Here is a 26904-nt window from a genome sequence, read left to right as displayed (position 1 = left end):
TTAACAGCTCTAAAGCTCTGAGGACATTACAGTCCCCAGTCTTCCCCTTATGTACTGAAATCTCATTTCATTCAGGGCTCAGTCTTTGAAGTTGACTAAGAATAGGAGGGGGATTAACATATTTACCCATGCAGATTCTCTTTGTGACTGTATGTGAAGCTAAATCATTTGGCAGTCATTTTTTAATTATCTGTTCAATGGCTTACACTCAGCTTCGTTTCCACCTGCTTTTTTTCCATGTAAATTATTACAGGAGTCTAATTAAAAATACTGATTTATAGCAGGAGTTTGTGCATGGGGCTGAGAAAAGACTGTCATCTTTGTGTTAAGAAGATTATGCAAAAAAAAAAAAAAATTCAACGCTGCTTCAGATTTCCTAGAAAGCTATCTTTTAAACCACAAGCAGTTTGTGGCTGCTAAAAAAAAGCGTTCGCAAGACCATGTGTGTCTACGTATGTGTGTGTCAATGTGTGTGTGTGTCAATGTGTGTGTGTCAATGTGTGTCAGTGTGGCTTGGTGGGTTGGTCTGTCCGTGCGCGCGACCGTGCGCGCACACGCCTCTGTAAGTTAACATGCTGTGTTTATGGCCACATATGTGCAGTATCTACATGCGTTTTCCTTAACCCGGAGGTTCACTGAGTGCACTTGAAGAGCTTGCAGCCAAGTTGGTTTAAATAGAAATCAATACGAATTAGTGACTTTTTTCCGCCTTTCTAATCCAAACTCATGTTCAAACTACTTTCACAAGGGGGCACTTGTTGCACTTCGTTACTTTCTTCAAGACTGTTAAGGCTGTAAATGCTTCTTATTATAATGCAAGGATGACTGAGGCATTGGTGCTTTTATTTTGAATATCTGACAGTATCATTGTGCTCCCCCACACTGTAATCAATCACAAACATAAAGAAATCCATGTGTAAAAGCACAGAAAGTGTTTATTTCTACCTCAGTAAATATTCATCACTGATATATTGGAAATATTTCTATAGTTAGTTAGTTCAGGCTAAATTAGTCATTAAATGCGTATTAAACAAAGGTTAGACTCGAGCATGGATGGTGTGTTGTGCGTCTTTCTGTATTGTTGCGCATTTTGAAAAGAAACAGATTTGCAGAAAGTTGTCTTATATGTGATGTTGATAAACGGGGAGAGGAGTGCAGCATGTTGCGTCTGGCAGGCTATATACAGAGGTAATGAAGTGAATTGCGTCAGTGGCGCACGCGGGGCAGGCTTGAAATGCGCCTGATCTAGCCAGGCGGATGAAAGTAGAGGCGCACTGTGGGGAGAGAGGAAAAAGTTCTCAACAAGGAGAGGCAGGACTACTCTTACGGAGACCCTGCAGTCTCACTTTTTATGCCTCTAAAAGACTTTCCCTGCCATCCTTTCGCATTTTTGCTCTGCAACACTGATTTTACGTTTCCGACAGAGAAATCCTACTTTTTTACTTAAGTGAAAGCACCAGCACCATGGAGCTGCTCTGCCTCGAAATGGACACCATCATACGAGCTCGTCCCGATCCGAACCTCCTGTGCGATGACAGAGTCCTGCAGAGCTTGTTGACCATAGAGGAGAGGTTTCTACCCCAATATTCCTATTTCAAAGGCGTCCAGAAAGATATTCAGCCTTTTATGAGGAGGATGGTCGCTACTTGGATGTTGGAGGTATATCGAAACACCGAGTGCTGACAAGTCTTATTATTTCCGTGGTCGAGTTTAAAGCCTCCTGATTTGTTTCATTACTGCTTTACTGAGCTCGTTTGCAATATCTGGACAGTACATCAGACTTATAGCTATCGTTTACCACCGCTTGTTCCTCATATTGCCCGAATGCGTCGTTTTCTGTAATTTCTTATCATTTTTAAAGTCCGGTCTTGTAGACTGCGTTCCCGAAACTGCGAGCTATTCTGTCTGTGGCACCAGAGAATTTCTTTTATCTGCCTCACACGGTGTCTGGAAAAGCTGCCTGTTGTTTCTTTAATGTTATTATTTTAGATAGCCTGAATATTTCCATGCACACGTATGCACTCCCCAGTGCAATGCTTCCCTGCGCTGTTCTATCGCCATGTTGGTTTTTACAGGAGCGCTTGTGCTTTTAAGAGGACTTTACAGTGTCATAAACGCAATAACAGTGGTTACAAACCATCGGCAATGGCAGAGGAGGGTCTTGGGTGTCCGCGGAATATAGGAATGATCACAAAAATCATTGCAGATATTTAAGTGTCTATTTTAAATGTCGGAAGGGGCGAGGGCCTTATCTGTCCTTATGGTCTTCCTCTGGTCGCAGCGCTTCTCTCTGGAATTATGTTCGATTTTTGTCTCTTCGTCAGATATTTGTCACCCACATCCATCTGTAAACAACCTCGAGGCTCGGAGCTTTATTTACATGTAAATATTGTCAGCGTCCGGCCCAGTGGAGATTTTTAATTAATTTTTGAAATAAATATGTCGGCTCGGCGGTGACGCACACCATACCAACCTCCGGCTACTCGCATTATATTTTAACATTTTATTCCCATTTATCGTGGACGGATTTGGATAGGAATTGTCGGATATGATGTAGAAGAGCCCCCTGAACATTATGGTGCGGAAAAAAGCGGCGTAGATAATTTATTTCTATTTTTAATTATTTTATGAAAATATGACGACTGCAAAAAAGTGCGTTTCCGTGTGTTGCTCTGTCGGGGTGTTTTTTGGCTCGGCTGATTGTGACTTGAATTCATGTCTTAGTCAATGAACTGCAGGAATGTGACTCTATTGACAGTATGTGTCTAAGACTTATATCATTCTCTGTAAAAAAAAAAAATTCGAATTAATTGATGATAGGGCTGGGCGCAAATTCTTGGCCGAGCCCCAACTGTGTGTGTCATTGAATTTATATGTGCTCTTCATGTGATTAGACTTTTGTTTCGTTATGTCATAAAAGTTTTATATACTTTTAAAGTGCTGCGAAACAAGTTAGGCCACTGCAGGTTATATGTTACTGATTCCAAATGCTGAACTTTGCTGCGTTGTCTGCTGTGTCTTCATTCAGGTTTGTGAGGAGCAGAAGTGCGAGGAGGAGGTTTTTCCTTTGGCCATGAACTACTTAGACAGATTTTTAGCCGTGGTACCCACCAAAAAGTGTAACCTGCAGCTGCTGGGAGCAGTCTGTATGTTTCTTGCATCCAAATTGAAAGAGACTCGTCCATTAACCGCAGAGAAGCTTTGCATCTACACAGATAACTCCATCAGACCACAAGAGCTGCTGGTAAGCAACATTTGGTTCAACACAGTTCAGTTCACAGTGACACCTCTGAGGATTTATGCTCTCACTATCAGCTGGTTAAAGATAAATAGCTTCATGGCATACTTGTGTGTGTGTTTTTTTTTTCTTCATCATGTTTACCTTTGGAAACCATGGCTTTATTGCAGTTTTTAAAATGTTAAAATATGTTCATGTCAGCAGTTCAGCTAAGACTATCACGTGTTCTCCTACTGAACATGTTGCCTAGTGTCCACGTTGAAGGGAGCCATCATCAGAGGTGCGTGAAAAAGCAAATCCCCAAAGTGAATTGATCCACAGGGGCTGTCTTTACTGTACAAGGTTCTCTGGGCTTTACAGTATCCATCCAGTCTGTGTAATGGTCTCCATCGCCATCTAGTGGCAGATATTTGCACAGAGCAACGAGGTCAGCTTGAACACCAGCCAAAGTTCTGACTCTGTTCCTGTCAGCTAGAGAGGGAGAGACAGAGAAATTCAAGTTTGCCTTTTACAGTTTAGCTTTCATCCAAAAATAACCGTGGATGCACACATTTGTGGTATTATGTCATGCTGCACTGTTTCTGATTCTCACACATTTTTCAATGCTGAAATGTAGCCTACAGTCAAAATCAGCTTATATACACAGCTGATGCTGCAGGGCAGATTCTGTGTCATTCTGAGCAACAAAAATGTCACTGTTCTGCATCTTTTTTATTGGATGAGGCCTGTTTGGCCTGATATTGCATCCACCAGTGCAAACCAATTAATTAACTCAGTTTCACATCAGATAAGAATTTCATCCACTTCTCTGTGGTGCTACATAAACATTCGTCAGTAAACAACAGCCAATCCCACCCATGTTGTGAAAGAGGCCACATATCATGATTCAAACGTGGCTGATGGTTGTCGGCCTGCCTCGCTGCTTGACTGGCAGCTCTACCCGCTGAGCTCATTGCTGTATTATATTCAGGTTCCTGACATGCTGCTGTTGGCTTTGTTGGCCTGATAATTTTCTGGTATGTATTTCTGTAGCAGCATATCGCGTCAGCTTAAATTTCACCTTTATTCAGTGAAGGTTTCAAACAGAAATTTGCAAGAAAATTGTGTCCATCATACCTTTATGTTCAGTCTGAAAAAAAAAAACCTCAGTCCTTGAACTGGCTTGCTGAGGCCTCGTCTCAGTCTTTCTGTATAAGGCAGTATTTTGGCTGACATGCAGATACAGGAAACAGAGATCAGCTGCTCAGGGCATGTGATCGTTTTTTTTTTTGTCCTCATCTTTAGTAACAATTTCTTGTAAAAAGAGCTGCAGTGTTACAAAGAAGGTGTGACCAGAGGAAGGCAGGAAGGAAGTGGGTGCCTGCCTGACACTGTCAGCACAGAGCCTGTGTTGCAAGGTTTGTCACAGCCGTCGCTGTAGGCTCGAATCTTGCTCACTGGCACTGATGAAGAAGACTTTTGAGAGCAGGACGCAGCCATGTTGCATATGAACAACCATGATCAGCAAACCACTGCTGGGCATTATGATTTGCATATCATCAAATAATGGAATCTTTGAGATCCTGATGCTTTTCTAAACAAGGCTGTGGCCCAGAGGCACAGGGCTCTCTGCTTTGAATCAGAAGGGCTTTGATTTTCTTATTTTGTCCTTTATGAGTTGTGCGTATAAGAGATCAGAAAGCATTGCAAGTCTGAAAAAGGTCACTTTGATTAGAAAATTGCAGGGTGTTAGCAGGAAGCTCAGTGGCAGCCATGTTGAATTGTCTCATGACTGAGTCCATGTGGCCTTTCTCTCTCTCTGAAAGGGAAAATGAAGAGCATCCCTCGTCTCAGTCACAAGGCTGCAGTCCGGAACCAAACCACCAAATTTTTCCCAAATTAGTCACCATCTCCTCCTCCTCTAGGAAGTGAAAGTAACAATACAGTCTAAGAGAAGAGAACGCCACACCTAGTGTACCCACCCCCCCCCCCCCCCCCCCCACCACCACCATTACACAGTCACTAATCTACACTTGCATGTGTCATCATATTTTTTTCAAGAGATCGACATTCAGTTCATTTTTGAGAAAGACAACAACTAATTCAAGTCAACAGGAGATTACAGAAAGATGCTGAGTGATGTTCGCTATAAAGCTTTTCTGGCCAAACCCAGGGTTTGTGTTTCCCATGAGCCACATTTGTGTTATTTACAATAAAGTTCTTACTTTAATGTTCTTCTTCATTTAATAATAAATCCCAAAGACCTTTAACAGAATTGGCAACAAAACACGAGATAACATAAAGAAAATAATCATATTAGTTTTTATAACATAGAGAGAAGGATTTTGATGTTTTAAACAATTAATACATTGAGACAAAATGAAATACTGTTCAGTTTGTTAACATAACTGATTTATAGGGATCCTGCTTAACAATCACAGCCTTCCTATCCATTTTTACTCTGCAAACACACACACAGTGGAACCTCTGGTGGGCCTCTTTAGGAAAGTCCCCAGATGCCAGAGAGACAGACGGGGAGGGAGACAGTGTTGTGAGGTCACCTGGGTTGGTGGCGCTGCTAGTGTTTCTGTATCCCAGGCCCAGCCAAGCAGAGCCTATCATAATAACAATAATGCTTAACCTTCACACACTCATCACTGCGCAGAACCAGGGGCCCACAGAGTCACATTCACACAGACAGCAGTGCAACTGGCTGAGCAGCTGCTGTAAAGTAGCAGTTTTGAAGCTGAGTGTAAACTGCCTCACTATGTAAATATGCGGTCGTACTTTGTGTCACTTAAACATCCTCAGTCTTTCTCATTTTCGGTCATCTCTCTCTGCTCTGGACTCTCTCTCTCTCTCTCTCTCCCTCTCTCTCCAGGAATGGGAACTGGTGGTGTTGGGGAAGTTGAAGTGGAACTTGGCAGCAGTGACACCAAACGACTTCATCGAGCACATTGTGAGGAGACTGCCGCTGCCCGAGGATAAGCTGGCACTTATACGCAAACATGTCCAGACCTTCATTGCCCTTTGTGCCACAGGTAGGACAGAGTGGAAGCTGTCATACACACATACACGTCACTGTATTATTTACTGATGCTTGTCTTAATGGACTGTGAGGATTATTTGGATAAACAGATACAAACGATAACCATCTTAGAGTGCAACGCCAAGTAGATAAAATATGTTCTTATTTGTTTCTGCCTTTGCAAGTTGCAATGATTGTGGATAAGCTGCCAATTCAAATCGAGCAACAACACACTTTCTCATGTTGCAAAATCTTTATATGCACATTCTTCTTTCAGCAGCAGATCAAAGTCCTCATTAATGTGCGGCAACACCTCCGTGTGCTGTAGGCCAGTCGCAGCCCGTCCTAACTTAAGTGAGACACATTACCTCCAGTGGGAAAATATTCTGGCTAAGAAAAGCATGTGTCATGGAAGACATTGAAGTATTAGGTCTGACGGTCATCATCTGTCTACTCTATGGCTGGTATGTGGTCATGTTTTAAAGGCATATCAGTGGCTTCCAGAGCATCCAGTAACACTTCAAAGCAGATTTTGCATGGTTGAGGGGCATTCCCATGTCGCACGGGGTCGAGCAGAGGAACGGACAGGGGTGGAGCTGGGCAGGCCATTGTCTTTCTGCTCTTGAGGTGAATTGTTCCCTCAAGATCAAACATCCAGCCGGTCGTGGGAGGGACAGGGAGCCCTTAACCTGATCTGAGGAGACTGCAGGGTCCAGGCAGAAAAGATGCAGGAGGGAAAGCCAGAGGAGTGTATTGTTTTTACACTGCCATTTCCAAGGCATGTCATGTTTTCATATCTCTTTCCCTTGCCTCCTTCCTTCCCTCTTTCTCCCAACCCCCCCCCCCCCCCCCCCCTCCCCCCCCCCCCCCCCCCCCTCCCCCCCCCCCCCCCCCCCCCCCCCCCTTAACTTCTCACGCCTCCCCGCCCTACAGCTGGAGGACATGATAGCTTTCCCAGGTTTCCCAGATTCTCTAAAGGGCAGGCTTCTCCTGTTTGCATCACCTCCGACACACGCAAAGCTACAAACAAGTCAGGAGCGAGTGATAGGAAATTAGAACCTGAACCAGTTCTTATCATCCCAACAAATTTACCTTAACATCAGTGTGGAAAATTGCACAATTCAACCACCATAAGGCTGTTTGGCTCTGCTTTCTTTCTCACTTCTGAGTGACTCCCACCACCCGGTTCCTTGTCTGCAGGCCTCAAACAGGAATGATCACTACACCCCCACATGGGAAACGGTTTCTTGTGCTGACATTATTCAGAGACGTGTGTGTGTAGTTAGATGAATAGAAACAAGGGAGGTGACAGGTATTTACAGCATAAAGTAATGGAATCCCCTGCACTGATTGTGCAATAGCTATGAAAGAGGGTAAGAAAAGTTTGCAACAACAGATCATGTGTGCAAAATACTGAGGAAGAAACACCTCTGTTTTCTCCGTTTCTTTTTCCTTCGCTCTCTTATACTGTGTCTGCTCTCTTCCTCTCTCTGTCTCACCCCTTATTTCGTGCCAGTGGATTAATGTGTGGAATGACGGCGTGTCAGCGATCGGACCTATTCCCAAAGCAACATTGTGAAAGACTCAGCATGCACTTTGTCCTTAATTGCTTCAACGAGGCAGTGGAAATAAATTTACGAGCCTCCTGGAGTCGTCCTCCTGACATTGTGTTTTAGGAGAGAAACTTTCAGGAGATAGCTCTGGATTAGCAACAGGCCATTTATCTGTGTATGCTCTCCTCAAACATGTATCCAGGCAAACAGCAAGTGAGGGCAAGACAACAAAAGAGAGCACACGAGTGAGTCAACAATTTGGTGCATCTGAACATCTCAGGGAATTCGAAACCACATTCGCGGAACGTTCCCAGCCGTAAATCTTTGGGTTATCTGGTGAGAGTCCTCCTTGAGACATCTTCCGAGCAGAGCGGAGAACGTAAAGACACAGCAGAAGGAGGAGATCTCTCAGGAGGATTTACATTTGCAAGACAGTCACAACAAGTCACCTGTGGCCTTCCTATTTCATACGGTCTTATTCAACCCACCACTAACCACTACTCCCATCACTGCTGCCCGCATGATGAAAAAGAAAACATGCATACAACCACGGTTCTCTGTTTTCAAGGGAACAAGAGGGAGAAGCAGAGAAGTGGAGAATAAGGCCTCTCATTCCTAATGGCTCCTCTCTTTTGATGAAACAGTTCCGTTCGAGCCACTCGGTGGGATTTTGTCAGGTGGCGCAGGCTGGCTCTGTATTAATTAATAACATTGGCTGGTCCATTCACGATTATGCAAATTGCTCAGGGGCTCAGCTAGAGGCTGGGAGAAAGGAGACAAAAGGCTTGGCCCTTACATTTCATATGCAGAGCCATGCGAGGGTCAGCACTGCAGGGCCACTTGATAGGAAACACCAGCATTTCCCTCAGGCAGGCCGCCAGATAATAGTCCAGAAACAAGCTCATTAAGGGAGATTATGAACCTCCATTCCTGCACACAGACACCAAGTACTCGGAGCTTCCTCTTCTATTCTTATTCAATTGAGGTAAAGTGGGAGAATGGACGGGGTGCAAGGGGCAGACAGATGCACCTCAACCTGTCTGCTGTGGTTATTGAGCTCCGTCTTCTTGCCATATTGGCAGGGATTATGGTCTGTTTTTTTTTTTTTTTTAAACCAACTCCAATAGCTCTCGCTGTAATGGTATGCATGGAATGGTGACAATAGTCACAGAAGCTGATCAAAAGAAAATTCTGGATCAGGGCCAACAGTGCTGTCCAAGAGAGAGTCAATTGTCCTGAGGGACACAATGAAGATTTTGCTACAAGTTGGGATGTAAATAACAAGTACTCATTCGTTTATCTGTGAATAGTGTTTGATTCCTTTTTTTCTGCTATGTGGAAGTGTCTTTGGACTCTGTGAAGTAACTTGATGATTAACTGGTTAGTTTCTCCGAGACAAACTAATCATTCACCAGTGAACAAACATGTGAGTAGTCAAGCTTTGCTGCATGTGGTTTACATATTGCAGTAGGCCTATAGTTGGGCTTTACATTTCCAAACAGTATTTACTAATCGAGTGTGCACTTTTCCCACACACTTTACCTGGATTTGCGTACTTGACACATTGCAGAAGTATGCTGTATTATATTCTACTGTTTTGTTATACAGCTTCCGAATCAAAAGACACTTTGATGACATGCTGGCATACAGTATCAAATATAAAATTGCTCTGGTCATATTTTTCTGTATGTCAGAGCTGTGTGTCTCAGAAATTCTTAAGTGATTCATAAGTCCACTTTTGTTTTGGCTGTTAAGTCTGACTGATCTAGAGGCAGGAATGCATCTTGTTGCTTCATGGAGAATCCCCTGCAGGCTCAGCTCCGCATTCTAGAGATGAATGATTCATCTCAGATGTGGTGAATGAAAATGTCTTTGCTGGTGTTTGTTGACATAAATACCCCTTCTTGTCTGATGAGTCAGAACCCCAACAAATTAGCCACCTCGTCCAACAGATTACCATCCTTCCACCCGCTCCTCTGATATGAGGAATCACGTGAATGGATGAAGCAGGAAGAAGGTTCCTGACAGTATGTGCCCAAAAATGTGACACAGAGGGTGAATCATCGAGTGGCATGTCCTGAGTTCGCCCCCCTTCACCTCATTGGTGTAATCAGCACCACACTATAAATACTGTGGCCAGCTGAGTCACACCAGAAGCACAAAGAGAGAGTTTTTTTTGCATTGAATGCTGCAATTATTCCACCAAAAAGGTTTAGAAATAAAAATGGCTTACATGTTTACCTTGGAGATCACTTTAACCACAGAGACTAAAAATTCAGATTTAAATTAAGTAAATGTTAGTGGCATCTAGTTTGACATGAATATTTTTGTCAGCCTTATTCAAATCCAACTTTTTGTCAGATTACAGGGGTTTAATTGCTTCTGTTAAGCTGCCATCTAAATCATATCATCTGCAAAGCCAGACATATAGAGAGATTATTTATTTATTTATTTGTTTGTTTGTTTGTATATTGAAACCAGACTCAAATACTGTTACCAATTTATTGCTCTAGCAATGTGAAGATACGTGAACTCTCCTGCATCCCCCCCTTGATCTGATCCAAATCTGTATGCTCCTCATCACTGACGTTACCAGCGCCTCAAGGCTGCAGCTGTGACAGTTGAAATAATGGTGCAAGACTGAAGAGAGTTGTCACAGGATGCATCAATTAAGGAGGAATTCTGTTTTCTGGCAAATGAGTTGAAATTGCAGTTTTAGCATCTAGCGTGACTCAGACACTCCCAAGTTTTGTTTTCTGTTTGTTTCCAGAGTGACAGTCTAGAACAAGAGCTAATAGAATATGGCATACAGATGTATCAAGTTGTTGTTTCTTAATTAGTAAGTTCTCTCTGTGTTGAAGAACTTCTTGAACCCAGTTGGGAAGTTGTTGTTTGTTGCGTCCAAAGGAGCTGCAGTAGGTAGACCGTCTGAGTAGCTCTCCACAGACCTTGTTTTGACTACCAGGCTGTGTTGCATTAGTGGTGAAATGGTCATGCCAATCCCAAAATGATGTTTGTTTTTGGTCTTAATCAGTCAACAGGCCTAGGTCCTTGTAATGCTACTTCTTTAATAAACAAGGTCAGTAAGGGCCACATGTATAGAATACAAGACCTTGATTTATAGCATTGGAAAGAGAGGAGAGGGTGAAAAGGAGAGTTTTTTCTTTCTTCTTTTGGCAGTTTTTCAACTTTCCAACTTTAATTAATTTACAAGTTTAATGTGCATACTGTGCATTGCAGCCACCCAGGAGGAGTGGGCCATGTAGGGCAGCAGACTGTGTGACCAGAGGCTGGGGATGAAGTTTCAGGGGGTAGGAACATGGAGGAATGGAGACGAGGGGGCACAGGGAGGAGAAAGGGCTATTGAAGGGGGTGAGAGGCGTGCAGGACCAGGCCAGCCAGCCACTGCTCACAGGGAGCTTTCCATCGCAGGCGTCCCCACTCAGCTACATACACTGTTTATCCTCAACATGAATATCAATGAGGGCCTTCTAAAATACGGCCATTCTTCCCCCCACATGCAGCAGCCACCAGGCCGGAGTATCAGCCTGCATCGGCTGCACGCGCGCGTTCTTGTTCTGCTACAGACCTGTCTTGTCTTAAGTGCGAAAAATCAGCTTGTTGCCCACTGCCCACCACTCAGCTCTCTCACAAACCTACATCTGTGCTCTGTGTGTGTATGTGTGTGTTGGTCTGTGTCTGCATCTTAAAGCATATAGGCAATGGTGCATTGTTTCCTCCCTGTGTCACTGAAGATGTCTGCCTCCTCGCCTGTCAGTCTGCACTCACTGCACACATACAGTAAATCTGTGTATACCTTTGTCCTTTTACCCCGTTATAGAAAATTGTGCTCTTACAGCAGTGATGTAATGCTGAAGGGCTTTGTGTGCTCTTTCCTCTTGGCTCGAGGTAGCCTTTAATAAATCTCCCCTTGGCAGAGGCCCAGCAGCTAACACAGGGGTGTATAATAAGTTCATTTATTTGTCAACACTGAGCCCACAAGATGAGAAAGCGCCTGGCTGTGCATCTTAAAAAGGCAGTGAGGGGCTGCCTTTACAGCTATCAAAGGACCTACCTCTTTGATTGCAGATAAAAAAAAAAAAAAGAAGGAAGAAAAATCTCCTTCAGAGCCATCGCATGCAGTTTGCTTTGCTGTTGAATATGGCAATATGTTAATGTGCAGGCTGTTTCTATGCCCTCGCTGCCCACTCCTCTAGCCCATAGGTGGCCCAGGAACAGAGGCATACTTGTGTGGGGGGCAGGAGGTGAGGGTCGCTGGAGGGCGACTCTTTTCTTCTCCCAAAACCTCACAAGAGTCTGGACACAGACTTAAGAGTGATGTGCAGCAGAGTTATCCCCCCCGCCCCTCCTCCTCCTCCCACCACGCCCACCACCTTCCCTTCTTTTCTTTTTGCTGCCATACCGTCCAGCCCTCCTTCTTCATCTTCCTCCCCCCGTCTACCCCCTTGTCCCCCTGTCCAGCCGCAGGCTTTGTCCAGTCTGTCTCGTTGAATTGGTATCAGCAGAGAGGGGATAGATGCTGTGTCTCTCAATTGGGTGAAATGAGGTGATGACTCTGGACAATGGAGTCACACTCTTCTGCCTTCCCTCTCGCAGGCCCACCACTCTATTAATATGCTAAAAGATAGGAGGGCTGCCAATGCAAACCACTGCCTGTTGTAGCAACAAAGACTAGGGCATGTGTGCCATTCACTGGTCCCATCTAAGAAGGCCATGTGTTGTCCAAAGAGAAAGGTAGAAGTTGAGCAAGACATAAAGAGAGAATAGAAAAAGGAGAGAGTGTGTGTGTGTTTGCATGTGTGTGTCTGTTTGTGAAGAGAAAAATGCTCTCTCTCCCTGTCTGTCTCCCTTGCTCTCTCTCTCTCTTTACCCCTGTATGCCAGTTGCCTTGCCTTTTCGGGCTTCTGTCCCGTTCACAAGCTGTCTCATTTGCATTATGAATGACAGTGAGGGGAGCTAACAAGGTTATTGGTCTTTGAGACGCACGCCTGTGACCACACGTGGAAAAAGGACCTACAGCAGTGAGCATTGGCAGAGGCACTGAGACTCTTTATTCCTCCCTTTCCAAGCGCTATGGGGCTTTTTTCAGCGTGCACACGATTTACTCAGGAGATGGAAGAAAAGGGGCCGGGCTGGGGAATGGGGGACTGGGATGGGGAGCGGGTGAGGGTGGTTGCTTTAAGCTCCTTTACAAGCCAAGTGAACCCTCATTATCCAGGCCCCTGGTCATTAGTAAGTGCTGCGTTCAGACCTGCTGCAATAGAAGGATTATTTATTAGCTGACTGCTAGATCACTAAATTATATTGTGTCTGGGAGAGATGTATCAGTAGCCTTTTTGTTGAGAGTATGAAGCAAAAATCTTTTAAGACATGTAAAAAAGCGCACTAATGAAATAAAAGAATCCAGTGGTAAATCAGCCGTTTTAGTCATTTCAACACAATGCAGCAAGAAACATTTATTAGTATCATACTAACGTCACTGGAAGGTATGTAACTTAGTTATTTCTTCCTCTTCCTCTGACAGATTTCAGATTCGCCATGTACCCTCCCTCCATGATTGCCACAGGAAGTGTGGGGGCAGCAATCTGCGGCCTGCAGCTGGATTCAGCTGACCAGTCACAGTGGGGTGACAGTCTGACAGATCTGCTGGCCAAAATTACAAACACAGAAGTGGTGAGTTTGTTTTACACCCCTCTATCACATCTGGAGCACTCATAGCAGCTTGGTGGAGCTAGACATGTATATCTTTTCTGAAGGAAGCCTTGATCTTAAACACGCAATCCCAGTGTAGTCTTGTTAGTCACTGTTTATCTAAGACCTGATGCTTGTGTCGGGAAAGTTGGTGTTTCTGAGTAATATTTGAATGACGCTGAGTAAATGCTAGTGTATCTGTAGGCATCAGTTAGCTGTTCACTTATTTTTATGTGAGGGCAGTTTTCACAGTAACTTAGTAAATCTGCTCCCGCTGTCATTACAAGCTCTGATTGAATACATATACCATCTTTTACTATTATCAAGAAAATTTAGTTTCTTCAACCAGACTTGCTGTAAAAAATCATTCCTGTTATTTATGTCAAAGGTTTAGACACCGCACATGTTTGCTGAGATTGTGTTTTTCCAGCAGACAGTAGCTGAGATGTTGAAATGTCACACTCAGATTCCGATTCTCACTGGGATTTGGCTTCACCCGTGTCCATTTTTGAGCCGTTTTACTGCCAGTATTTATAATGTGAAGGAAAAATAATACTGAAGAGCATATTAAGAACAAAAGTATGTCCTCTGTTATACACTTGACTGGACTTGAAGATGGTGTGTGGCAGGTTTCTTTCCTTCTCCATCAGTTCAATCTGGCTTCTCAAAGTCCCTTTATATAAAGGTATCCTCGAAGTATCCAAGTTGAAAGTATATACAGTATTCTTTGTCACTGACAGGAATGCTGGCTAGGCTGTTGTGTGGCTGTCTGGGTACAGTGTATGTTGCGGTGATGGGTGAGTTGAGTCCAAACACAGCAGGGCCTCTACAAACTCTGAGATGCCTGGCTTCCATCACTCAGATGGGTGTGGGCTTGCTATAGCTCATTGCACAGATGAGAAGGTGGGCTGAGCTGCAAGATGGTGAGGAGAGTGAGAATGTGAGATGATAAGCAAAGTTATCAAGTTTTTTTTTTTTTTTTAGTAGCCCTGTGGGGAAATCAGTTTTCCTGTATTTGACACATCCTACCTGTTCATGAGCAGTGCCCAGAGACCAGCTCCAGTTCTGAGGTCTTGGCAGAAGTACTCCTCTAACACCAAACAGGATCAAATAGGCTTTTGGTCAGTAACAGCAGACTTAATATAAACATGAACATTTGACTTCATGTGTGCTGACTGCACAGTGAATGGTTCAAAGGGCATGACAGTGTTCCCATGCCAGAGCACTGGTATGTTAAATTCTGTCCCGAAATGAAACAAAGTAGGAGGAGGAGATGGGAGAAAACTGTTGAAGTGTGAAAAGAGCACTGAAGGGGTGTTAGTCCACTCTCTTCTCCACGTATGGTCCATAATGCATCACGGCTGGAAAGCATGGCTCCCTCTGGTGCGAGCTGTGTGAAGTCTCGCTCAGCACCTGGGGAAAAACAAATAGCTGGCCTCAGCAGTACAGGGCCTCAGTGTGTTTAGGCTGCAAGGTTTTAGACTTGAGCAAATTAAGTTGCTCTGTGTCTCTGTGATCAACTCCTCACATTCCTGGATTTAGACAAGCCATGGCTCGCAGTAAACACAGGAGGCAAAGCAGAGGGCACCCTTCCTAACTCAACATATATGAAAGGCTTTAGTATAAACTCCTAAGGAGCCAAAACTAAACACATAGAGCATCTTTTGGTTTTTAAACTCCTGAGGAGCTTACATCAGACTTGTGATATTACATAAAAAAACCAGTCTCGTGACAAATGTCCAGATGTACTTGTCAGCATTAATACAGAGCTTTTTGCACCATTTTCTACTATTTTCACACTCTAAAAAGAGGAAATGCTTCTCACTGAACATATCATTTTAACATTTACCCTGTGTTCTTTTCCCAAATCCTGACCCACGTAATGTTCATTCAATACCCAGGGGGCACCTCAGCCTCAGTTTTAAGGCCAGTCATCAAGGTAGTGTGTGAATCTGGGTCTAAATGTGTTCATATAAAACACCGTTTGGATTTGGCCAGCAGTGCAGAGGCTCGGCTTGATGGTTAGAGCTTCACATAGCAAGCCAGGCAAAATATGAAGGCAAAACAAGTTTCACCAACCTCTGCAGCTGCTGGTGCCAACAGCATCATGGCCAACGCCACCCCCCTGGCACCCTGCTGGCATCTGTGGTATCCAGAAGCTGTGGTTTTCCAGTGGAAATGTGATAGGGCCAAGTCACCATCTTGGGCTTCTGAAAGCATGTGTATAGCCTCACATACACCTGGTGTGGCCCAGTTAGGGACAGCACACAGGGCTGTGTGTCTGAGAGCCAGGTCATCATGTGTGGAGCAAAGATCTGAAGATATGACATTTGTGTGGATGAGTCTTGTCTAACAATGATAGACACATCAGTTGTAATTTTTCTATCCTGGATTCTCCTCCAGAAGTCAAGTGTAGTGACCATAAGACAACTAGTACAGACCCAAACACACAAAATTTAGACTATTGGGTAGTACCTGAAGGCCAAGTGTGTAAAGCCCTTTATTTGTAATAGATTAAAACAGGAAATAGAGGTTAGAGAAGTGCATGGGTTTAAGACCACCACTTCCTAGAGTTTATTGTTGTGACATTTTCATTTTCTCTCAGCCTCTCATTCATCTTTTTTCCCGTCAGGGTCACACAGTAAGACACCGGAAACACATTTTCCCATTTTTCCCATTCTTCCTGTTTTCATTCCTCTTTTTTAATCACTGTGGTTTTCACTGTGGCCTGAGATAGTCTCACAGACATTTCAGAATGGCTAGAAGGGAAACTGAAATGTGAGGGGTTTTTTATAACAGCAATGTGTTACAGCCCAAATGTTTGCAACAGACATGAACTTATTAGGAAAGATTATCTCTATTAACACACCCTGTGGCATCACCACTTGGTGTTTTGGCACGCAGGCTAAAGACAGAGAAAGGTCAGATTTTATACTGTAACTCGTGTAAATTCTCATCATGTGGTGTTTCTTTGCTTCCAGGGTCATCCACCGGATATTTTTTTTTAAGATTCCCTGAGATCCATAGTGTGTGCTGTCAGTCTGTGTCAGTCTGTGTGTTTCAGCTGCCTGACCACGAAGTCCTCCCAGAGTAGCTAACACTATATTGTGTGGTGCAGTCAGCAGTTAAAGCAGATTCCAAGGCTTCACACATTTCTTCCTTTTGGTTTTGTCTGTCTGCCCAACTTCCCTCTGCAGTTATTGTCACAAAGGCCGCCCAGGGATAATGTGCATGCCTTGATTTGTCAAATGGACAGATTGTTACAGTATGATGTATGCTTGAGGTGGGGCAAAGGGAGGGCTTGCAGTATTTGCAGTGGTCATGTGTTTTCCCGGGTGAGACTGCAAATAAGATGCTTCAGTATAGTGCTACCTCCCATGGCCAAGTTAATCAGTGCTGTTAGGCCCCTCAGTATCCAAGTACCTAGGGCTTTTCTGAAAACAGAATAGGTGTTTCTAGTAGTCACACATTGAAGTCATTAAAGTTTCTCGAATAAAGCCCATGGGGCTTGGCACAGTATCCCAACGGCCGCTCTAAAAAGCAGCAGAGATGGGGAGAGAATGTCTTTTAAGAAGTGAGGGCGTGCATTCTTGTGGTAAGACACAGGCAGTTCCTTTACATGTTCTGTGCTTTACTTAATTTCTCACAGGAATTGAGATTTTATGACCAATGGGGCACATGTTGGTGGGAAGACTGTGGACTTTTTGTGTGTACGTGTATGTGTGTGTGTGTGTGTGTGTGTGTGTGTGTGTGTGTGTGTGTGTGTGTGTGTGTGTGTGTGTGTGTGAGAGAGAGAGAGAGAGAGACAGAGAGAAAGTGTGTGCACACACCCATGTTAGTGGCCAACCTCTGGAGAAGATTAAGGGACAGACGTTGGTCGGGTTTCCTCCACGTCAGACCTGTTGCTGGGGGAAATGTTCTCCCAGAGGCACCCAACCCAGATCAGTCTAACCTCCACAACAAATAAGTCTTCACCAAAAAAGTTCTCTTGAGCTAATCACCAGTAGACGCTTGAGAACTCAAAGAGATGAGATGAGATAAATTTAATTATCACCTTAGGGAAATTCAGGTAAAAATAATAACCATAAATAAATGAATAACTAAATCAATCAACTTATATATCAATAAAGACTTTGTAGCCTGAGTCATTTCATCAGTGGTCATGAAATCTAATTGACTTCTTCTATTTTTATTTTTATTTTTATTTATCAATAAATCCTCCATCACATATTGTCCATATATACAGAATTTGTTTGAGATGACTGATTCCCTTTGACAGCACAGTGCATTTCTCACCCTGTGATGTGTCATACTATTTGACCTTTGACACTGTGACCTTTTGTCACTCAGCCGTGTGCAGCTCCTGAAGTGCAATTCTCATGTGAGTGAGGACTTAGTTCTCATCTTACCAAAGCCCAACAGCACTATAAGCTATAACACAGGCTCAAACTGTGGCCCATCAGGTTTAAATTAGCTGTAAATTTCTAAAGAATGCTTCCTCTCTCTACAAGTGCTTCACTTTCACCCTTCCCTCCGGCCATGGGGTGCTCTCAGTCATAGTTCCCACAGATGCCTGGTGCTTTAAGGCAGGCAGGTATGCATGTGTGTGCGTGTGTATTACTGAGAGCAAGCAGCTTGGCTTCAGTTGCATTACATTATTTCACCACCAGAGAGCACTGTTGACTCTCTTCTCAGTCTGAGAGGAACTTTCATATTAGTTTGCAGTATTGCAACAGTCTGCTCTATCTATAATGACCATAAAACAGTTTGACCTTTCTCGTACGCCCTTGTTACCAATCCATTCAGCGTCCCTATTACTTACCCTCCTCCCTAGTGAGTTGCTCCCTCTTCCTGCGCTGCACTGTCCCCTCTGTCAACTCTCCATCAGAGAAGGATATGAGGGCTCAGCGCTGTTGAGAGGCTTCTCTCCCAGGTGGATTCTCAAATTGCTGCGGCAGACTTTGATGGTGAAAGGCGAGCCGGGCCGTTCTCAGATGGATCCCCTGCAGGCAGGCAGGCACACTGACTGGCTCTCGTTAAAAAAGCACCACCTTTGTGTTCCCACAGGAGGTGGATGTAATTAACATAGCTTTAGTACTACCTGTGTTTTCTGCCGCTGTTGTCAAGGTTACTTCTGTTTGGGCTTTGTGTGTTTTGGGAAGGGCAGAGTTGGTGGGATAAGTGGGTGGTTGGACGAAGGAGGCAGTGGTCTGCATGTGTGTGTGTGTCTGGATGTGTGTCCAAATGCACATGAGCACTATAGGGGTGGTGTTCAGTCACAACCCTGGTGGGCTGATGTAATGTTTGGATCTGGTCTGTGCTCAGCCTTGCCAGTAGCTGGAGCTGCTGGAGAGTCAGTGGTCATTTAAAACCCCTGGCCCACGCTGCCCTGGGGCTCCTCTGTTGCCATACCAGGGACCCCTTTTTTTCCTTGCATTGACTACAGCTTTCAGGTTTCTGCTGTTAATTGTAATAAATGTGAAGCCAACTTCCCCTCTGAGCAGCCTTTGTACTATATAGTTCACTTCAAACTGGCCTTCTTGATGAAAATCAAGCCAAACAAACTTACCTGGATGTTAAATCTTAAATCATGAGGAAAAGTTACTCTCATGCTACAACATAAAAGCTCACTTTCAAAAAGAATGAATAATCATGTACAGTATTTAAAATGACACTATGATGTTCACAAAAGGTTAGCTGGAAAGAAAAAAACTTTATGCCCCTATAAGCAGATTAAAACGTATGTATTCTTATTCTTGCATTGCAGGATGTCCTCAAAGCGTGTCAGGAACAGATCGAGCGTGTGTTGGTGAGCAGCCTGCGTGAGGGGCGGCAGCAGCAGCAGCAACAGCAGCAGACACAGAGAGGCCCCAGTGGTAAAGGCCTGGACGAGCTGGATCAATCCTCCACCCCAACAGATGTCCGTGATGTCAACTTGTGAACCACCAGAGGGCATCATTGCACAGGATTTACAAAAAAAAAAGCATCATGAAAAAAACCTCAATTTTCTTAAAAGCAGAAAAAAAGAACAAAAAAACAAAAATGTTAAAAACACAAGCCCTTTAAAAGAAAAAGAACAATGCTTGCTAGTTTTTTTGTAGATTTTCTGTTTTTAAAGTCAAAAACACCTGCCCACAAAACAGATTTTCAATGTTCTAGTCTAAAAGCAACAAAGTTAAACAGGACGAAGCTCTGTGGTGCCTTGGATATACAGAAGGAAAGTCAATCTTATTTGCATTCTGCCTTTGATTGTGTAGTATATAAGTTATATTTTAACCATAGCTTGATAATGCAGCTGTTATGGTAAAATTGTGGAAACCATTCAGAAATTGCTTACATGGGATCACAATGGGGCTTTTTTTAATTTCTGTTTTGTTTTATATGAGTATTATCACTATTACATTTGTGGCTGGTGTAAGAGAGGATACATGTTTGAGCTCCTCGACCATCATAAGGTCCACATGTGTGTCACAGATAAGACAGATAGAGGAAGCCGTGAGAACATTAGCTAAAGTTGATGGGTCCCAATCCTTGGGTAGAGATGAGATTATAATTATTAGTAGTATTAGCAATTATTATTATTGTTGTTATTATTATTATTATTATTATTATTATCATTATTATTATTGGACATATTTTGGGACCGAGTAATAGAGATCAATAAGCTCATCTTGTCAGGCTGCTTGTGTGAGTGTTTGTGGGTGCAATGTGCAAGCGTGTGGTTGTATGTGAGCATGTGAGCTTGCATGCATCTGTGTGTGTGTGTGTGTGTGTGTGTGTGTGTGTGTGTATGTTCACATGGTGTGTATGTGATGTGAATGCTTAGCTGTGTCCATCCTACAGTGTCAGGCACTTAAAGTCAAATCATAGACTTAAGAGTTCTACGTCAAAAGACTATGGCGCAGGTCGAGGCTACGCATTGCCACCCACTTTGTCCATCAGTATAACAGGGCATCTACGCTATATCACTGCCTTCATGCATTAACAGTGTAACATGGTTCATTGTTGACCAACAATAAACTCATGTGCATGGACTAGGAGTGAGACAGAAAAAGACTTGGATGATATGGGCAGAGAAACTTTCTCTGAGCCCCTTATTTTTGTAAAAGCATTTTTCCTGAGGTGTGTTATTGCACCTCAGGCTCAAAGGTCATGTGAGGTGTGTGTTTTTACTGCCATTCTGAAATATTTCAGATACTTCATACTTTTTCACATTGTTACGACATGGTGTTTCTTTAGTTGTGAAAGGCTGTTTAAGTCTGGACGGAGGACTCTTGCATGTGCACCATGTATAGCACATGGGAAGACAGGAGCAGACAATGTCTTGAAGAAAGGGGTGTGGTGTGGAAAAGATTATGAAGAGAGTGACAGTTTGCAACTAAGAAGTAATTGTGGAACTGTGGAGCGCACGTGAGTGCACGGCACACGATGGCAGGACAGGCAGGGTTTTAATGGTGTGGGAGCATGCTGCTGTGTAGGAGATTTGGATGATGTACAGCCAGTGGCTGGAAGATGATGAACAAAAGACGCCCAAGGGCTCACAATGAAACCTTGATATCTGCATATTTGGGTGGAATTAACAATTTCATGTACTGGGCATCTTCAATGAAACAGCTATGTGAACATATATGATCTAGGTTTCTATTTACATGGAAATTTAATGAGGAACTGTACTGGTGTTGTAATGATAAACTTTCTTGGAGGTGGGACTTAGAAGAGTACAGGATGATTATATACTGTCAGTGTATCTGGAGTCCCACATAGGGTTGTTTTCAGCTCCCCTATATGATTTCAATGGCAAAGCACTTTGAGAACATGCTCCCCAGGAGATGAATAAAATTAAATGGATTGGGTGGTGATTGGAGGTGAATGGATGTTTTCTTTTTTTCCTTGTTAGCCTTTTCTTTGGTTTACTTTGTAGGGCTGGTTTCCCAATTGTCAGACATACCCTTGTCAAGCAAGAGTCAAATTAAAAAGGCTTTTCACAAGTTACGCTGAGGTGACATTCCAATTTTTAAAAAAACATTCCTGTTCCAGCAAAGTGCATGTTGATGGGGAGTCTGATTGTTGCAAAGAATTTGATCAAATACAAAGTGCCATGATGATTTGGAAAATGCCTACACATACAGATCACTGATTCATGGGTTCTGTTTGTCTTTTACATTGTCAAGAAATGAAATATTTGTTTGTACTTGAATTTTTCTTTTTATTTATCTGCATCACAGCCACAGACAGTCACACAGGGCAGCACTGAGCTACAAGAAAGGGTGGTCGTAACATCGAGTATTTGCACATGTTCTTCAGAGAGCGATGAAATTTGCATTTTTCAAGACAAAGAAGAGCTTTTGTTCAAAACCACCTTAATTCATGTGTGTTGCAGTGGTTGGACAGTTTTTATGGTGCTGGTTTGTGTAGTTCAAGCCAACTGTCTGTCAATGATCGCGTCTGTCCCCTGTGAGCCTTGCTGTGTCAGATCATTGGTAAAGGGGTTCATCAGCCAGGCAGATATCAGCACAAAACCGAGACATTTTTATTTTCTTTTTTGTTTTGTTGTAATGGGACACATGCATTTGCCACAAAAAGGTGTCTGTGATTTAATGCTTGATTTTTTAATGATGGTGTGTGACTTTGCTGAGTGTATGTTTGTCAGACTGAAGAAAAATGTGGGGATCTAATGTTTTAGTGATATTTTTCAGTGAAACTGGGAAATTTAATGACAGTTGCCAAAATATCCCTCTATGAATATTTGATATGACCCCATCATTTTGCCTCTGCCTGATTTAAGCTCTCGCCCAAACTTAAAGGTTGTGATTTTCTTTCCTGCAATTTATTGTTGCATGTGTTATATATTGAGACCACCTTTTCAATTTGTTTGATATATTTTTTGGGGTGACCAGACCCACAAAAGGGGTTTTCTAAGATTTAGAGATACTGTATTCCAAAGTGAAGAGAGGACAGAGGAGGAGGTGTGAAGACATCAAAAAAAGTGTCAATATTTTTATTGAGTTATTGTTGTCTTTTTGCGCTGCTAAAAGCTATGAATTTGTTTCATTTATACAAAAAATAACATTACCTAGTTGTGATGTGTCACTTGAGTGTGCTGCTATTTTATAAACATTTGTATTATAATATAATTATTTTACTGCTTAAGAGATACATTCAGAAAAAACAAAGTAGATGGTGATAGAAGAACATGAAATGAGTACTCGACTGGAAATGTTCTTTGTACAGTTTGACAGTTTGCTTAGATAGCATGTCTCCTTTCCCTCTTTTTTTTATCTATTTTGCTCTCCTTCTTCAGTCACATTCTGCATCAGTGGTATTTCCTATACCTCAGGATTACTGGACAAAACAAAACACACAAATCCATCACCTATACCTCTGCAGTTAGGGAGCCTGGAACGGAGGAGAAAGGATACAGTGGAGGTGGAAAACGCAATGACATAAAGCTTTTGTGGATAATTCCCACTGTTTTTGTGGGGAAACAACTTGCCCAGTGTGATGGAAAGAGGAAATATGCAAGGCTTCCACTTGGACTTATATATTTGAGGTGGGAGAAGGGGGGGGGGGGTGACAGTGTCGCAGTATTTTCTTGGAATATTCGTACCATAGATAGTTCAAGCATGTTCATTTCTGTTCATGTTGGTGCTACATCAGATTTGTTACATGTGAGAGGGGAAAACAGCATTCCTGTGATGGCCAAAGTACAGTTCTTGCTTTATACAACCACAATCACCCTGAATGTCACTCAAAATGGATTCTGTATGTGAGAAAGATACGTTTTGGTCTGAAATATTGTATGCGCACCATTGTAACTGCTACAACATAACAGGTTCAGTCATGTCCACCATAAATATTCCAATATCTGGAAGTTTCAGTGGTGCAGATTTCCCTTTGACTTATCCCCCCACCCCTCCCCACCCACCCCTCTATAACTCATATCATGTACCTCAAATGTCTGTTGCACAACCTCTGTTCAATAAACTTCTGCTTTAAAGGGTGTGACACCACATCAGCTCACTATTTTCCCATGCCTGTGCTCCTTTTCACCTGTGTTTTGATGATCAGTAGCTTGGTGTGTGTGTGTGTGTGTGTGTGTGTGTGTGTGTGTGTGTGTGTGTGTGTGTGTGTGTGTGTGTGTGTGTGCGTGCGTGTGTGTGTACGTGTGTGTGTGTGTGTGTGACCAGGTCTCGGTCCCCACGGGCACAAGCATTGCAATCAATAGAAAACAGCCTACTGATATGCCTAGTGCAGTTTCTTTTTAAAGAAAATTGGACCCCAGAGAGTAGATTTTCTGGACATTTGTGTTTTGCACAGTGCCCTAAGTGGTCGTGGATGGTATTGCAAGTGTGTGAATTTGCACTGAATTTCTTGATTTTCCTGACAAAGTGTGAAAGTGTGCATATGAGAAAACTTTATATTTAATAAAAATGATTAGTTTGCGCACTTTATATGAAAAATCTTTTAATGATATGAAATTAATTTGCATAAAATTATCATGTAATCACTATTATATCATTTTAAAGCAGATTAAAAAGAAAAAATATATATATATATATATATACAGTATATATATATATATATATATATACTGTATATATATATATATATATATATATAGTGGATGGATGGATGTAATTGTTAAATTTACCTAAATCAACAATTAATTTAAAATAACATGATAATTATATCATTATATATAAATTATATTTTTATCAAAATTGCTCAATCACCCAGCCAAGTTACTCGCATACCTAGGGCTGTGGGACTGGGGTGGCTGGAGGATGAAGTGGAACAGCTGCAGCTTGTGTCCTGCTGACTGTGCCAACAGGTTAGGACTGACTTATGTATGGACTACATTCAAAATGATGAATTATTTTGGCATCGTTATAGTTGACATTTTGTGATACAACTTTTAATATACAGCGCAATCATAGACCCATATCATGTATAATTTTCCATTATGGTGGAAAATGCTGAGGACGTGTTCTTCTGAGACCAGTCACATATTTTATTTGACCAGTCGTATTTTATTCGACCAGTATTTTTCTGAGACCAGTCGCATTTTATTTGACCAATTGTATTTTAATCAACCAGATATATATTTCTGAGACCAGTCGTATTTTATTAGACCAGTCTCATTTTTCAGAGACTAGTCGTATTTTTCAAAGACAAAATGTATTTTACCCACATCAGACGTATTTTTCAGAACGAGATGTATTTTTCAGAGACCAGAGGTGTAATTCAAGACCAGATGTATTTCTCAAGACCAGGTCGTATTTTTCAGACACCACACGTATCATTCAAGACAAGATGTATTTTTCAGCACTAGATGCATTTTTCAGAGACAAGATGTATTTTTCAGGATGGATATATTTTTTTAGGACCAGACATATTTTTCAGAGAACAGACGCATTTTTCAGAGACAAAGACGTGTTTTTCAAAGACCAGACGTATTATTCAAGCTGTATTTTTCAGTACCAGACATTTTTTTCAGAGACTACATGTATCTTTCAGCACCAGATGTATTTTAAAGTTTTGATGCTTCTTCACCCGTGAAGGGTGCCAGCATCCAAGCGTGCAGAAAAAGTAAGTAAATTCTATGATGAACGTTTTGTGCGATTTCTTGGGGGTGTGCACATAATTATCTGGCAACATCGATTATTTCCATATGAACTGTGCTCAGTGCGAGGCGGGATCACATTAGCTATAATGAGGTGAGACGGGAAACAGTACTGCTTCTTACTTTCATATGGATTACATGAAAAGATTATTTGTTTTCAACTTCAGTTGTTTCATTTAAAACACGACATTTCAAGCTTTCTATGCATATATTTCTCATATCTTTGAGGCAAGTATTCGTTGAGATTCGGGTTGTTTTATTTACGTCTGTGAAGACAGATGACAGAGAGAGAAAACAGAGCGCATCCTGTCTGCTTTCTTTATTTAACAAAAGCACAGCGTTTTATTGTTATTATGAGTGCATACAAATCAAACTAGACCGTTTACAGATTCAAATGATATATTGCTTTTATCTGTACGATCAAAACTGACGGGAGTAATTTAAGTTTGTTTTGGCGTTATCAGGAGAAGATGCCAGAAAACACTCTGGCGCGTTCGTCGACCCCTGAGGATTAATGAAAGGTGTTTTTAATGCACTATTTCGTCAAAGTGTAGAATCAAAACCATCATTGAACCTTTGACTGAACTGTGTAAATAACAAGCAAAATTATATAATTTATGTAAAGGTATTCATGGATGGATTTATATATTTTTTTAAATACAGAAAAACTTCCTATAACGTCTCATATATTTTTGTAAATCTGTTTTTAAATGTACGAGTATACCAGTTATGATTGCGTTTTTGAAATACACAATACATTTGATCAAATTAACAAAATTCTTTCAAAATACTTTTAAATTGGTTTAATTTAGTTTTTTTCCTGTGTTTTTTCAGAACCCTCAAAGAGGAGGCGTGGGTCCCATGAAGAAGTTCAGGCTGTGGAAAAGACTGGCTGTCTTTATGGAGTCTGGCAAAGTACCAGGAAAGTCACACTGTGTTGCCTGTATCAAGGCTTCTCCAAGGGCACTGAGAAACAGGACTTCGCTATTAAGTTCTAAAAACTAAAAATCACATCACTGCTGTTCACCGTGAAAGAGCAAGGAGGAAATGAACATGCACTTAATTATGTTAAGGCAAATTGTACTTTGCACTTTTCATTCATTTGAAACTTATTGCAAAAATTTTAATGGCATTTGGCATTTTTTTTCAGTGTTCAGAATCTGAAAAAATGTGGACAAAATTCTGATTTTTGTTACAAACAATTTCATACAAATGTTTATGCGGCCTTGTGTCAGAAATGTGGCTAAAATTGGAGTGGTTTCCAATTTTTTCATTTTACATTTCAGAAATATGTCGATGTCCAAATAATTCAAGGTCTTTGCCTTATCAGGTGCTTTTTTTTTCTAAAAAATTGTATTTTCAAAACACTTTCTGAAGAAAATACTGTATATGGTACACTTGTAGTTGGTAGAAAAGTCCTCAATTTTTTTCATTCTTTTATAGAACAACTTCTGGCATGTTAGAGATCATTTGATAAACCAGTATTCAATTTTGAAATAATTTCATTTAAAATATACATACAATCAAATTAAGAGCAACAGCAAATAAATATGCAAAATAAAAAATACATTTATATTTACATCTATATCTATATTATATTTACATTTATATCTATTTATATCTAATTTTGTTTGCCCAACATTGATGTAATACTATATAGAACCAATTGTATTTTGGACAAAAGATTAATGATGGCAGTTTGGATCAAGTGACTCAGTGCTAATACAATCCATTATTAATCTTTCAATACAACATAGGTTATGTAGATGCT

The 26904-nt window shown here is 41.9% G+C and overlaps 1 protein-coding gene across 1 annotated transcript; it reads left to right on the top strand.

Moving 5' to 3' along the window:
- Positions 1–1207: 1207 nt before the first annotated feature.
- Positions 1208–23522, top strand: ccnd2a (cyclin D2, a). Its single transcript, XM_026310615.2, has 5 exons — positions 1208–1659; positions 3029–3244; positions 6099–6258; positions 13344–13492; positions 19278–23522. The coding sequence occupies exons 1-5, from the start codon at positions 1465–1467 to the stop codon at positions 19449–19451; spliced, it is 894 nt and encodes a 297-aa protein (XP_026166400.1). The 5' UTR covers positions 1208–1464; the 3' UTR covers positions 19452–23522.
- The last annotated feature ends 3382 nt before the right edge of the window (positions 23523–26904 follow it).

Source organism: Mastacembelus armatus, chromosome 6, assembly GCF_900324485.2.
Source record: "Mastacembelus armatus chromosome 6, fMasArm1.2, whole genome shotgun sequence".
In the NCBI taxonomy this organism is placed as follows: Eukaryota; Metazoa; Chordata; class Actinopteri; order Synbranchiformes; family Mastacembelidae; genus Mastacembelus; species Mastacembelus armatus.
Note: the sequence above shows the minus strand (reverse complement) of the source record. Positions and strands in the feature narration are given on the sequence as shown.

Excerpts from the sequence above, each read along its gene's own strand:
- ccnd2a (XM_026310615.2), top strand. The coding sequence starts at position 1,465 with ATGGAGCTGCTCTGCCTCGAAATGGACACCATCATACGAGCTCGTCCC. Across the intron at positions 1,660-3,028 it reads TCGCTACTTGGATGTTGGAG|GTTTGTGAGGAGCAGAAGTG; the intron begins GTATATCGAAAC and ends GTCTTCATTCAG. Across the intron at positions 13,493-19,277 it reads AAATTACAAACACAGAAGTG|GATGTCCTCAAAGCGTGTCA; the intron begins GTGAGTTTGTTT and ends CTTGCATTGCAG.